The sequence below is a fragment of the Salmo trutta genome, chromosome 9, assembly GCF_901001165.1.
Source record: "Salmo trutta chromosome 9, fSalTru1.1, whole genome shotgun sequence".
NCBI lineage: Eukaryota > Metazoa > Chordata > Actinopteri > Salmoniformes > Salmonidae > Salmo > Salmo trutta.
In genome coordinates, this window is record NC_042965.1 from 8,628,147 (window position 1) to 8,642,925 (window position 14,779).

Sequence of the window (14,779 nt, forward strand, 5' to 3'; positions counted from 1 at the left end):
TGACGAGCATATCCATAACATGATGCAGCCACCACTGTGCTTGAAAATATGAAGAGTGGTACTCAGTGTTGTACTTGATTTGCCCAAAATAGCACGTAACGATAGAACGCATGGGGAGTGAGTAGTTCAATTTTGTACCGACAAAACTGTGGTTATATGTAGAAACCAGACAACAAAGTTTACAGTAAGCCTCTAAAATCTCTGAATCATCATATCCCCAAGCAACTGGAAAAGCATGAGTGATCAGTTGTGTACAACAGCGAACCAATGAGTTGGTAAAACGGAGCGGTGACACGAATCCAAACAACTTCTACAATTTGTTATTACAAAGGTAGATTTGCTCGAAAAGAAAGTAGACGCTATCGTGTCAGACACGCACAAACAAGGCATTTGAATGAATGAACAAGATAACAAAATGAGTCTTTTGGAAACAAAGTTGCAAACATTCGAAGATGAATTGGACCAGCAAGAAAATTGAATTAGACAAAACAGCATGAGAATATTGTCCTTACCGGAAGACGAGGAAAAAGGTGACCATACCAGCTATGTGGTCAAACTGATATCAGAGGTACTTTACGTGACTATATCACCAGAAGATCTGGAACGATGCCACGGGATCGGCATGAAACAAAATAACACTAAATACCCAAGCATGGTAACCTTCAAACGGTGGAACTATCAAACCAAAATAAACATTCTGAGGTCACAGGGGGGAAAGGAGATCAAAATCCCCGGTTGGTCCATTCGATTCGTCCAGGACCTGTCTGCTAAGCTGAAAGAGAGACGCAAGGAATACATTCCGATCAGACAGTCACTGGAGGAAAAGGGGATCAAGCTCAGCTCTGGTCCCAGTAGTGCAGTGGGTATGGAAGGGAACACAAAGGATGGAATTCACAAGCGCCAATGAAGCCCTAGCTACAAGAAACCTTCCCAGTTGAAGGAGGAGAGCCCCCTGCTCTGAGAAGCGGACGAAGTAGGAAAAAACAATGAGTGCACTAGGCTACATACAGGAATCCCTAAGACCAGCTTATTGTAAATTGAGACCATATCCTTTCCCCCTCCCCCCAATACAATCTACAGTCATGGCCAAAAGTTTTGAGAATGACACAAATATACATTTTCACAAAGTATGCTGCCTCAGTTTGTATGATGGCAATTTGCATATAAAATGTTATGAAGAGTGATCAGATGAATTGCAATTAATTGCAGTCCCTCTTTGCCATGCAAATGAACTGAATCCCCCAAAAACATTTCCACTGCATTTCAGCCCTGCCACAAAAGGAACAGATGACATCATGTCAGTGATTCTCTCGTTAACACAGGTGTGAGTGTTGATGAGGACAAGGTTGGAGATCACTCTGTCATGCTGATTGAGTTCGAATAACAGACTGGAAGCTTCAAAAGGAGGGTGGTGCTTGGAATAATTGTTCTTCCTCTGTCAAACATGGTTACCTGCAAGGAAACACGTGCCGTCATCATTGCTTTGCACAAAAAGGGCTTCACAGGCAAGGATATTCCTGCCAGGAAGATTGCACCTAAGTCAACCATTTATCGGATCATCAAGAACTTCAAGGAGAGCGGTTCAATTGTTGTGAAGAAGGCTTCAGGGCCCCCAAGAAAGTCCAGCAAGCGCCAGGACCGTCTCCTAAAGTTGATTCAGCTGCGGGATCGGGGCACCACCAGTACAGAGCTTGCTCAGGAATGGCAGCAGGCAGGTGTGAGTGCATCTGCATGCACAGTGAGGCGAAGACTTTTGGAGGATGGCCTGGTGTCAAGAAGGGCAGCAAAGAAGCCACTTCTCTCCAGGAAAAACATCAGGGACAGACTAATATTCTGCAAAAGGTACAGGGATTGGACTGCTGAGGACTGGGGTAAAGTAATTTTCTCTGATGAATCCCCTTTCCGATTGTTTGGGGCATTCGGTAAAAAGCTTGTCCGGAGAAGACAAGGTGAGCGCTACCATCAGTCCTGTGTCATGCCAACAGTAAAGCATCCTGAGACCATTCATGTGTGGGGTTGCTTCTCAGCCAAGGGAGTGGGCTCACTCACAATTTTGCCTAAGAACACAGCCATGAATAAAGAATGGTACCAACACATCCTCCGAGAGCAACTTCTCCCAACCATCCAGGAACAGTTTGGTGATGAACAATGCCTTTTCCAGCATGATGTAGCACCTTGCCATAAGGCAAAAGTGATAACTGTGGCTCAGTTGGTAGAGCATGGTGTGTGCAGCGCCAGGGTTGTGGGTTCGATTCCCACGGGGGGCCAGTACAAAAAAATGCATGAAATGAAATGTATTCATTACTGTAAGTCGCTCTGGATAAGAGCGTCTGCTAAATGACTAAAATGTAAAAATGTAAATGTAACTAAGTGGCTCGGGGAACAAAACATTGATATTTTGGGTCCATGGCCAGGAAACTCCCCAGACCTTAATCCCATTGAGAACTTGTGGTCAATCCTCAAGAGGCAGGTGGACAAACAAAACCCCACAAATTCTGACAAACTCCAAGCATTGATTATGCAAGAATGGGCTGCCATCAGTCAGGATGTGGCACAGAAGTTAATTGACATCATGCCAGGGCGGATTGCAGAGGTCTTGAAAAAGAAGGGTCAACACTGCAAATATTGACTCTTTGCATCAACTTCATGTAATTGTCAATAAAAGCCTTTGACACTTATGAAATGCTAGTAATTATACTTCAGTATTCCATAGTAACATCTGACAAAAATATCTAAAGACACTGAAGCAGCAAACTTTGTGGAAATTAATTTATGTGTCATTCCCAAAACTTTTGGCCACGACTGTATACTCTACTTTCCCCAAATAACTGTTCTTCTCCATGAAGTAACGATAGAAGTAGCCGATGCCAATGGGCTACATGGACACTGAAAATACAAGAGGGAAATATAGCATGTATGTCAATAACAGTTCTATGGATGTGTGTGGGAGTGTGTGTTTGACTAAAATGTATGCGTGTTTGTGTATATAAATGGGAGTTTTAGGGAAGAGTGAGGGATGGTGAATATGAATGTGTAAGAGGGTGGGAGAGAATGAGTGTGTGGATCCATAGGGTATATGTTGGGCAGGAATGATGGAGAATGGATGAATAAGTCGATGGATGGATGGGTGTAAGTGTGGCTGAGAGGTAGGGAGCGTGGGAAATGATGAGCTGTTGGGACAAGCTTGGCTTGGATGGGTAAGGATGGGCAAGGATGGGAGGTAGGGACATAGGGACAAGCTTAGCGTGGGTGGGCAAGGGTGGGTATGGATGGGAGGTTGGGACAAGCATGGCTTGGGTGGGCAAGGATGGAAGGTTGGGACAAGCTTGGCTTGGGTGGGCAAGGATGGAAGGTTGGGACAAGCATGCCTTAGGTGGGGTGAAGGGGCTAGAAAACAGGGAGAGTGAGGTGGAGAGGGATGGGTTTGGCTTGGAGAAAGAGAAAAGAAGGATTTAACGAAACTACAATGTACATTTATTTATATTTTTTGCAAACCTGATGTAAAATGAATAAGAGTTCTGGACAGATTAGGAGATGTTGAGTAATTATTATTCCTTGTTTGTCTTTATAGCTCAGTTGGTGGTTATTGGTGAGAGTGGAGAGGGGCTCTATCCGAGGGAGGCCTGATTCACGCAATCTCCTCTGAACAGTTGATGTTGAGATGTGTCTGTTACTTGAACTCTGTGAAGCATTTATTTGGGCTGCAATCTGAGGTACAGTAAACTCTAATGAACTTATCCTCTGCAGCAGAGGTAACTCTGGGTCTTCCTTTCCTGTGGCGGTCCTCATGAGAGCCAGTTTCATCACAGTGTTTGATGTTTTTTGTGACTGCACTTGAAGAAACTTTCAAAGTTCTTGACATTTTCTGGATTGACTGACCTTCATGTCTTAAAGTAATGATGGACTGTCGTTTCTCTTTGCTTATTTGAGCTGTTCTTGCCATAATATGGACTTGGTCTTTTACCAAATAGGGCTATCTTCTGTATACCACCCCTACCTTGTCACAACACAACTGATTGGCTCAAAAGCATTAAGAAGGAAATAAATTCCACAAATTAACTTTCAACAAGGCACACCTGTTATTTGAAAAGCGTTCCAGGTGACTACCTCATGAAGCTGTTTGAGAGAATTCCAAGAGTGTGCAAAGCTGTAATCAAGGCAAAGGGTGGCTACTTTGAACAACCTCAAATCTATTTTGATTTGTTTAACACTTTTTTGGTTACTACATGATTCCATATGTGTTATTTCATAGTTTTGATGTCTTCACTATTATTCTACAATGTAGAAAATAGTAAAAATAAAGAAAAACCCTTGAATGAGTAGGTGTGTCCAAACTTTTGACTGGTACTGTATGTACAACGTCATAATCCACACACTTTTGGTATAGAGGAGTTGGATCTTAAAAGCCCTAAAAAGGCATAGTGCCTCAAATTACAAAGAAGTACGTTGCATTATGTTTTTTGTACGTTTTCTGTTAAGCGTCCACTCAGCCCACATGCTCGCATGCTTTATGTATGTAATGTATACAATAACTATGTGTTCATACTCTAACTCTCCCATACCATGGAATGCCCATCACCCTCATATGACATGTCTGCTAAAGTGTTTTATCTGGTTCTTTAATGATAGACAGAACAGACAAGGAAGGTTCAATTTGATTTTATACAGGACCGACAACTTATTGCATGGAATGTGCACAGGCTCAAAAAAAGAGAAGCCTATTGTTCTTGAACACTTAAAGAGATTGTCAGAAAATGTGGTTTTCCTGCAAATGTTACATTTAAAAAAAGGAGAAATGTAATATTTAAAGAGGAGCTGGGTTGGAGAGGCCTATGCTGCCACCTACTGTAGTAACAGCAGCGGTATATGCATCCTGATAAATAAGAATACACCCTTTTCCCATATATCCCAACACAAAGACCAAGAAGGCCATTTTTCCTGTACCTGATATGGTGAAAAATACACATTGGTTCCATTGTATATCCCACCAGGGGCAAATCTTTTTTTGTTGTTGATAGAATTCAAGCTATATTAGATAAAATCCAGACAGGAACTATTATTTTAGCAGGTGATCTAAAGCATTATGTACATTCGATAAGATTGGCAGACATAGCTGTCACGCTCGTTGTAAAGATGGGACCAAGGCGCAGCGGGAATGTGTATGCTCATCTTCTTTTTATTATGAAGAGAACCAAAACAAACACTTAATACAAAACAACAACGACGAGAAACAGTCCTGTTAGGCACACAGCTAAACACGGAACAACTACCCACAAAAACCCATGAAAAACACCCCTACTAAATAGGACCTTCAATTAGAGGCAACGAGAAACAGCTGCCTCCAATTGAAGGTCAAACCAATAAAATAAGCATAGAAATAGATAAACTAGACACAGACATAGAAATAGACTAACATAGAACATTGCCCAACAAACCCCGAAACACATTAAACAAACACCCCCTGCCACGTCCTGACCAAACTACAATAACAAATAACCTCTTTACTGGTCAGGACGTGACAATAGCAATAAAAAAGGCACATTCAAGGGACCTCCAAAGAGGCTGAAAAATTCGATCTCTACAAATAATTTACAGGACACCTGGAGATTACGATTCCCAACTACAAAAGACTACTCCTATTTTTATCAAAGTAAGAAAAGCTATTCAAGAATTTACTACATTTCTATTTCCAAAAATGCTCTCAACAACATTCCATGATATAGTGATATTGGATCATCCCATACACTTTAAAATGAAGGTCAGGCTGTTAGGAGGGGTAATGCAACCCCTGGGCCAGACTACACTCAATCATAGGACCTACTGAAGAGATGAGTCTTCAGTAAATACATAAAGGCTGAGACAGAGTTTGTGTCTCTCACATGGATAGGCAGACCATTCCATAAAAATGGAGCTCTATAGGAGAAAGCCCTGCCTCCAGCTGTTTGCTTACAAATTCTAGGGACAATAAGGAGGCATGTGTCTTGTGACCATAGCGTACATGTAGGTATTTATATGAGGTCCAAATCAGAGAGATGCCTGACAGGCAGCACTGTCTCCCAGGCTGAATGTCACCCCCAAGACCACAGCCAATCGCATGCAAGGAACAACACAGCTAACTTGGCTAGTTTTGTGAGCTAGGCAGTCAAGCTAACAACCAGCACAGATAACAAGCTAGCTAGCTAACAAGACTACCTCGCTAGCTCGCTCACAAGACTACCTAGCTAGCTCGCTCACAAGACTAGCCAAGTTAGCTGCGTTGTCGCTTGCATGAGATTGGCTGTTGTCTTGGGGGTGGCACACAGCCTGTTAGGCATCATTCAGGACTTAAATGCCCCATGAGGGCTTAGATGCCCCACAAGCTTTTAACTGAAAATAAGGGACATTTAGCTTGCTAACATTCTAACTTAGAAACGGATAAAGAACTCCAAACACAAATAAAAGCATGGTGTTAGCATGAAATGTACCATCGCTTAGCGTAGCAATCAATAAAAACGTATGCGCTGATCCACTGTGGGCTCTGCCGCTTCAGCCATAGTATCATAGTATCATCAATACGTCCACACTCCTATTTATAGAGTTTATTTTGTGATCTTGACAAAACAACTTTATTTATGTCACGATCACGAGAGAAATAAGTTGTGATCTCGACATAATGAAGGAATTTATTTGTTTATTCATATATCCTTTCTGGACTTCCGTATGTTAGATTGTAATTACACATGTAATTACACTGTAATAAGGACCCCTGAAAATGAAGTGTTACCGAACCTTGTTGTGCTTTCAAATGGTTGAAAGCGCAGTGACAAAACAGTTAGGTGACAACTAAACCAAAAATTTGACATTGATTTTCCATAGGAATTTGGTCGTTTTTTAGATGGTTGAAAGCATAGTGATAACACATTGGGAATTGAACAAACTTTTGGCTGTCTTTTTGATGTTGTAATCTCATTGATCACGTAACAACCAAATATTACCCAATTGTCAACGCTGAAATGATATGGTGTGCCCAGTGGGTTGTGTGTGTTTCTGTTGAGTTTGGCTCAGGTCGTATTCCCCTCACTTACACATGTTTTCCTATCACCTATTTCCTTTCCTCTTCAGTGGGAGCCTGTCCAGTTCTTCAACAACAAGATTATCTGTGACCTAGTGGAGGAGAAACACAGGGGCATCATCTCAGTGCTGGTGAGTGCTATCTAGTGCACTACGTTTAATCAGGGCCCATAGGGCTCTGGGCAAAAGAAGTGCACTACATACGGAATAGGGTGCCCTTTTGGACGCCCATAAAACTGAACCCATACAGTAACATGAAGCATCCTATTGGTCTTGGAAAGGACATAGGCTGAAATGAAATGGTGAGCGGTGATAATCTTGTTGCTTTCTTAGGATGAAGAGTGCCTGAGGCCTGGAGAGGCCACTGATCTCACGTTTCTGGAGAGGCTTGAGGAAAAGTTAGACAGTCACCCTCATTTCGTCACGTGAGCACAGCTACCTCCCCCTCCCTCCCGGCCCCACAGTCCTGCATACATACATGTTGAGCTAAGGCTCTGTCCTTAAATTCCTCTCCCTCTTCATCCCTCTCTCCATCCCATTGACTGCAGGCACAAGCTGGCTGACAAGAAGACACGTAAGACGCTGGAGAGGGGCGACTTTCGCCTTCTGCATTACGCCGGGGAGGTCACCTACTGCGTTGTGGGTAAGGGAAACCATGGCCTCAGGCCCAGTGGTGGCATTACTCTGCTCCTCAATGTCCCTACATGTCCTACTACTAGATCTCACTGCCGCTATCACGTGTCCCTTCTCACTCAGGACACTCTCTCACATGTTGTTATTGTTGCTATTTGTGTCATCCCAGGGTTCCTCGACAAAAACAATGACCTGTTATACAGAAACATCAAAGATGTGAGTCTGCAGGTTTCTACTCATGTATTATGTGAGACAGGGGAAGACAGGAAGAGAGGAAGGGACTCTTCAATTGGTTCCTTAATTATTTACTCTCATGTAGACTTATTGTAAATAATAGAGGAGGAGGGGAATGCAGTGAATTTGGTCAATGGGTCTTGAGTATACACTTGATGGGTGGTGTGTGTGTGTGTGTGTGTGTGTGTGTGTGTGCATTTATCCCATAGAGATCCTATTAAATTACTAGAGGGACTATGTCATAAAACCTCAAAGTTCCAGAATGAGGGGAAAACGGCAGCCATATTGGTCAGGGAGAAATCCAAACTAGTCTAATTGGAATAAATGGCAGGAGAGGCATAATCCTGATTTTACTTATGCAGGAAAATTAAAGTAAGGCATGTGATATATCAGAAATGGTGTAATATAATTATTGTCAATCTAAAATATTGTAATATAATTAGAAATACAGTTTATATGGGTATTATACAAATGTACTGTATAAATAGCCTCTATGTATATATGTAAACAGACCATAAATGATATATATGATACAATATCAGTACTTGTTGCATTTACAACTTGTCTAAGTCTTATCATCAAGTGATTTCAGCTGAGGATTGACTGCATTGTTCGAATGGAATGTTGGCATATTGGCAGTTAATTTAAAAATGTAAAATGTATGGCATCATTCCTCTAAAACTGTCTAGCTAACATACAGTGCTGATCAATTCTTCAAATTCTTTATTTTACATAATATCTTATCACAGCACTGTCACCTCCTTGACCAAAACGGCTGACCTTTATCCAATCATCAGGTTCATGTCCATTCTCTTATTTTAATTCCTAATTCTATTGTTTAACCCCCCCTTTCCCTACTCACAGGTGATGCGGCAATCTAAAAATGCCATAGTCAGAGAGTGCTTTGCATCAAAGGAGTCGGATGGCAGGCGGCGACCAGAGACGGTGAGAGCTCACCAAGTTTTTCTCCCACCTCTTTCCCATCTGTCACCCTGAAGTCACGATTACATTGTTTCTTTCCTTGTACATTGCCTCAATAGTATAACATATTATATATAGTATGGCTGTATGGGGACGCACAGTTTTCAGAATGACCAAAAACTGAGAAAAGCAACAGATTGCTCTGTGTTTAAATTGGATTATTTATTGTCCACTTGAAACAACACAAAATTGTAAAAGCAGTCTGCTGGGACTGACACTGATCTGAGGAATGCTTTTCTGTAGTTTGCCAGACAGTTTAAAGCTGTAATCTGTAGTGGCGAAACTGCCATATTACAACAACAAAGATGTTACTTCAAACAACGAACACCGTTTTTTCCCCCTCTGACATCCTTGCACATCATTGCACATCGTTACACATGCGATAGAACAGCAGAGTATGTTGTATGATTATAATTTTTTACAACGATGGAGGATGCTCCTCTGCCCTGTTTCAAAAACCAAAAAATAACAAGTGCGTCTGGGGTGACCGGTGGCGCTGTTTCACCTTATGCGGATCTCAGCTTTAAGAGCAGTCTGCTGGGACTGACACTGATCTGAGGCCTGCTTCTCTGTAGGTTGCCAGCCAGTTTAAGAGCAGTCTGCTGGGACTGACACTGATCTGAGGCCTGCTTCTCTGTAGGTTGCCAGCCAGTTTAAGAGCAGTCTGCTGGGACTGACACTGATCTGAGGCCTGCTTCTCTGTAGGTTGCCAGCCAGTTTAAGAGCAGTCTGCTGGGACTGACACTGATCTGAGGCCTGCTTCTCTGTAGGTTGCTAGCCAGTTTAAGAGCAGTCTGCTGGGACTGACACTGAATCCAGGCCTATTTCTATGTAGGTTGCCAGCCAGTTTAAGAGCAGTCTGCTGGGACTGACACTGATTCCAGGGCTGTTTCTCTGTAGGTTGCCAGCCAGTTTAAGAGCAGTCTGCTGGGACTGACACTGATTCCAGGCCTGTTTCTCTGTAGGTTGCTAGCCAGTTTAAGAGCAGTCTGCTGGGACTGACACTGATTCCAGGCCTGCTTCTCTGTAGGTTGCCAGCCAGTTTAAGAGCAGTCTGCTGGGACTGACACTGATTCCAGGCCTGTTTCTCTGTAGGTTGCTAGCCAGTTTAAGAGCAGTCTGCTGGGACTGACACTGATCTGAGGCCTGCTTCTCTGTAGGTTGCCAGCCAGTTTAAGAGCAGTCTGCTGGGACTGACACTGATCTGAGGACTGCTTCTCTGTAGGTTGCCAGCCAGTTTAAGAGCAGTCTGCTGGGACTGACACTGATTCCAGGCCTGTTTCTCTGTAGGTTGCCAGCCAGTTTAAGAGCAGTCTGCTGTGACTGACACTGATTCCAGGCCTGTTTCTCTGTAGGTTGCCAGCCAGTTTAAGAGCAGTCTGCTGGGACTGACACTGATTCCAGGCCTGTTTCTCTGTAGGTTGCTAGCCAGTTTAAGAGCAGTCTGCTGGGACTGACACTGATTCCAGACCTGTTTCTCTGTAGGTTTCCAGCCAGTTTAAGAGCAGTCTGCTGGGACTGACACTGATCTGAGGCCTGCTTCTCTGTAGGTTGCCAGACAGTTTAAGAGCAGTCTGCTGGGACTGACACTGATTCCAGGCCTGTTTCTCTGTAGGTTGCCAGCCAGTTTAAGAGCAGTCTGCTGGGACTGACACTGATCTGAGGCCTGCTTCTCTGTAGGTTGCAAGCCAGTTTAAGAGCAGTCTGCTGCGACTGACACTGATTCCAGGCCTGTTTCTCTGTAGGTTGCCAGCCAGTTTAAGAGCAGTCTGCTGGGACTGACACTGATCTGAGGACTGCTTCTCTGTAGGTTGCCAGCCAGTTTAAGAGCAGTCTGCTGGGACTGACACTGATTCCAGGCCTGTTTCTCTGTAGGTTGCCAGCCAGTTTAAGAGCAGTCTGCTGGGACTGACACTGATCTGAGGCCTGCTTCTCTGTAGGTTGCTAGACAGTTTAAGAGCAGTCTGCTGGGACTGACACTGATTCCAGGCCTGTTTCTCTGTAGGTTGCCAGCCAGTTTAAGAGCAGTCTGCTGGGACTGACACTGATCTGAGGCCTGCTTCTCTGTAGGTTGCCAGCCAGTTTAAGAGCAGTCTGCTGGGACTGACACTGATCTGAGGCCTGCTTCTCTGTAGGTTGCCAGCCAGTTTAAGAGCAGTCTGCTGGGACTGACACTGATTCCAGGCCTGTTTCTCTGTAGGTTGCCAGCCAGTTTAAGAGCAGTCTGCTGGGACTGACACTGATTCCAGGCCTGCTTCTCTGTAGGTTGCCAGCCAGTTTAAGAGCAGTCTGCTGGGACTGACACTGATTCCAGGCCTGTTTCTCTGTAGGTTGCCAGCCAGTTTAAGAGCAGTCTGCTGGGACTGACACTGATCTGAGGCCTGCTTCTCTGTAGGTTGCTAGCCAGTTTAAGAGCAGTCTGCTGGGACTGACACTGATTCCAGGCCTGCTTCTCTGTAGGTTGCCAGCCAGTTTAAGAGCAGTCTGCTGGGACTGACACTGATCTGAGGCCTGCTTCTCTGTAGGTTGCTAGCCAGTTTAAGAGCAGTCTGCTGGGACTGACACTGATTCCAGGCCTGTTTCTCTGTAGGTTGCTAGCCAGTTTAAGAGCAGTCTGCTGGGACTGACACTGATCTGAGGCCTGCTTCTCTGTAGGTTGCCAGCCAGTTTAAGAGCAGTCTGCTGGGACTGACACTGATTCCAGGCCTGTTTCTCTGTAGGTTGCCAGCCAGTTTAAGAGCAGTCTACTGGGACTGACACTCATTCCAGGCCTGTTTCTCTGTAGGTTGCTAGCCAGTTTAAGAGCAGTCTGCTGGGACTGACACTGATCTGAGGCCTGTTTCTCTGTAGGTTGCCAGCCAGTTTAAGAGCAGTCTGCTGGGACTGACACTGATTCCAGGTCTGCTTCTCTGTAGGTTGCTAGCCAGTTTAAGAGCAGTCTGCTGGGACTGACACTGATTCCAGGCCTGCTTCTCTGTAGGTTGCCAGCCAGTTTAAGAGCAGTCTGCTGGGACTGACACTGGTTCCAGGCCTGTTTCTCTGTAGGTTGCCAGCCAGTTTAAGAGCAGTCTGCTGGGACTGACACTGATTCCAGGCCTGTTTCTCTGTAGGTTGCTAGCCAGTTTAAGAGCAGTCTGCTGGGACTGACACTGATCTGAGGCCTGCTTCTCTGTAGGTTGCTAGCCAGTTTAAGAGCAGTCTGCTGGGACTGACACTGATTCCAGGCCTGCTTCTCTGTAGGTTGCCAGCCAGTTTAAGAGCAGTCTGCTGGGACTGACACTGATTCCAGGCCTGTTTCTCTGTAGGTTGCTAGCCAGTTTAAGAGCAGTCTGCTGGGACGGACACTGATTCCAGGCCTGTTTCTCTGTAGGTTGCCAGCCAGTTTAAGAGCAGTCTGCTGGGACTGACACTGATTCCAGGCCTGTTTCTCTGTAGGTTGCTAGCCAGTTTAAGAGCAGTCTGCTGGGACTGACACTGATTCCAGACCTGTTTCTCTGTAGGTTTCCAGCCAGTTTAAGAGCAGTCTGCTGGGACTGACACTGATCTGAGGCCTGCTTCTCTGTAGGTTGCCAGACAGTTTAAGAGCAGTCTGCTGGGACTGACACTGATTCCAGGCCTGTTTCTCTGTAGGTTGCCAGCCAGTTTAAGAGCAGTCTGCTGGGACTGACACTGATCTGAGGCCTGCTTCTCTGTAGGTTGCCAGCCAGTTTAAGAGCAGTCTGCTGCGACTGACACTGATTCCAGGCCTGTTTCTCTGTAGGTTGCCAGCCAGTTTAAGAGCAGTCTGCTGGGACTGACACTGATCTGAGGACTGCTTCTCTGTAGGTTGCCAGCCAGTTTAAGAGCAGTCTGCTGGGACTGACACTGATTCCAGGCCTGTTTCTCTGTAGGTTGCCAGCCAGTTTAAGAGCAGTCTGCTGGGACTGACACTGATCTGAGGCCTGCTTCTCTGTAGGTTGCTAGACAGTTTAAGAGCAGTCTGCTGGGACTGACACTGATTCCAGGCCTGTTTCTCTGTAGGTTGCCAGCCAGTTTAAGAGCAGTCTGCTGGGACTGACACTGATCTGAGGCCTGCTTCTCTGTAGGTTGCCAGCCAGTTTAAGAGCAGTCTGCTGGGACTGACACTGATCTGAGGCCTGCTTCTCTGTAGGTTGCCAGCCAGTTTAAGAGCAGTCTGCTGGGACTGACACTGATTCCAGGCCTGTTTCTCTGTAGGTTGCCAGCCAGTTTAAGAGCAGTCTGCTGGGACTGACACTGATTCCAGGCCTGTTTCTCTGTAGGTTGCCAGCCAGTTTAAGAGCAGTCTGCTGGGACTGACACTGATTCCAGGCCTGTTTCTCTGTAGGTTGCCAGCCAGTTTAAGAGCAGTCTGCTGGGACTGACACTGATCTGAGGCCTGCTTCTCTGTAGGTTGCTAGCCAGTTTAAGAGCAGTCTGCTGGGACTGACACTGATTCCAGGCCTGCTTCTCTGTAGGTTGCCAGCCAGTTTAAGAGCAGTCTGCTGGGACTGACACTGATCTGAGGCCTGCTTCTCTGTAGGTTGCTAGTCAGTTTAAGAGCAGTCTGCTGGGACTGACACTGATTCCAGGCCTGTTTCTCTGTAGGTTGCCAGCCAGTTTAAGAGCAGTCTGCTGGGACTGACACTGATCTGAGGCCTGCTTCTCTGTAGGTTGCCAGCCAGTTTAAGAGCAGTCTGCTGGGACTGACACTGATTCCAGGCCTGTTTCTCTGTAGGTTGCCAGCCAGTTTAAGAGCAGTCTGCTGGGACTGACACTCATTCCAGGCCTGTTTCTCTGTAGGTTGCTAGCCAGTTTAAGAGCAGTCTGCTGGGACTGACACTGATCTGAGGCCTGTTTCTCTGTAGGTTGCCAGCCAGTTTAAGAGCAGTCTGCTGGGACTGACACTGATTCCAGGTCTGCTTCTCTGTAGGTTGCTAGCCAGTTTAAGAGCAGTCTGCTGGGACTGACACTGATTCCAGGCCTGCTTCTCTGTAGGTTGCCAGCCAGTTTAAGAGCAGTCTGCTGGGACTGACACTGGTTCCAGGCCTGTTTCTCTGTAGGTTGCCAGCCAGTTTAAGAGCAGTCTGCTGGGACTGACACTGATTCCAGGCCTGTTTCTCTGTAGGTTGCTAGCCAGTTTAAGAGCAGTCTGCTGGGACTGACACTGATCTGAGGCCTGCTTCTCTGTAGGTTGCCAGCCAGTTTAAGAGCAGTCTGCTGGGACTGACACTGATTCCAGGCCTGCTTCTCTGTAGGTTGCCAGCCAGTTTAAGAGCAGTCTGCTGGGACTGACACTGATTCCAGGCCTGTTTCTCTGTAGGTTGCTAGCCAGTTTAAGAGCAGTCTGCTGGGACGGACACTGATTCCAGGCCTGTTTCTCTGTAGGTTGCCAGCCAGTTTAAGAGCAGTCTGCTGGGACTGACACTGATTCCAGGCCTGTTTCTCTGTAGGTTGCTAGCCAGTTTAAGAGCAGTCTGCTGGGACTGACACTGATTCCAGACCTGTTTCTCTGTAGGTTTCCAGCCAGTTTAAGAGCAGTCTGCTGGGACTGACACTGATCTGAGGCCTGCTTCTCTGTAGGTTGCCAGACAGTTTAAGAGCAGTCTGCTGGGACTGACACTGATTCCAGGCCTGTTTCTCTGTAGGTTGCCAGCCAGTTTAAGAGCAGTCTGCTGGGACTGACACTGATCTGAGGCCTGCTTCTCTGTAGGTTGCCAGCCAGTTTAAGAGCAGTCTGCTGCGACTGACACTGATTCCAGGCCTGTTTCTCTGTAGGTTGCCAGCCAGTTTAAGAGCAGTCTGCTGGGACTGACACTGATCTGAGGACTGCTTCTCTGTAGGTTGCCAGCCAGTTTAAGAGCAGTCTGCTGGGACTGACACT

The 14,779-nt window shown here is 45.7% G+C and overlaps 1 protein-coding gene across 1 annotated transcript in view; it reads left to right on the forward strand.

Annotated features, from left to right (window-relative positions):
- The window catches only part of LOC115199803 (unconventional myosin-Ih-like), a 61,448-nt gene that overhangs the window by 12,619 nt on the left and 34,050 nt on the right, over window positions 1–14,779 (forward strand). The window contains exons 12-16 of the mRNA XM_029762251.1: window positions 7,102–7,182; window positions 7,384–7,475; window positions 7,599–7,693; window positions 7,853–7,899; window positions 8,782–8,862. Coding sequence (XP_029618111.1) covers window positions 7,102–7,182; window positions 7,384–7,475; window positions 7,599–7,693; window positions 7,853–7,899; window positions 8,782–8,862 — 396 coding nt within the window. The remainder of the gene's footprint in view (window positions 1–7,101; window positions 7,183–7,383; window positions 7,476–7,598; window positions 7,694–7,852; window positions 7,900–8,781; window positions 8,863–14,779) is intronic.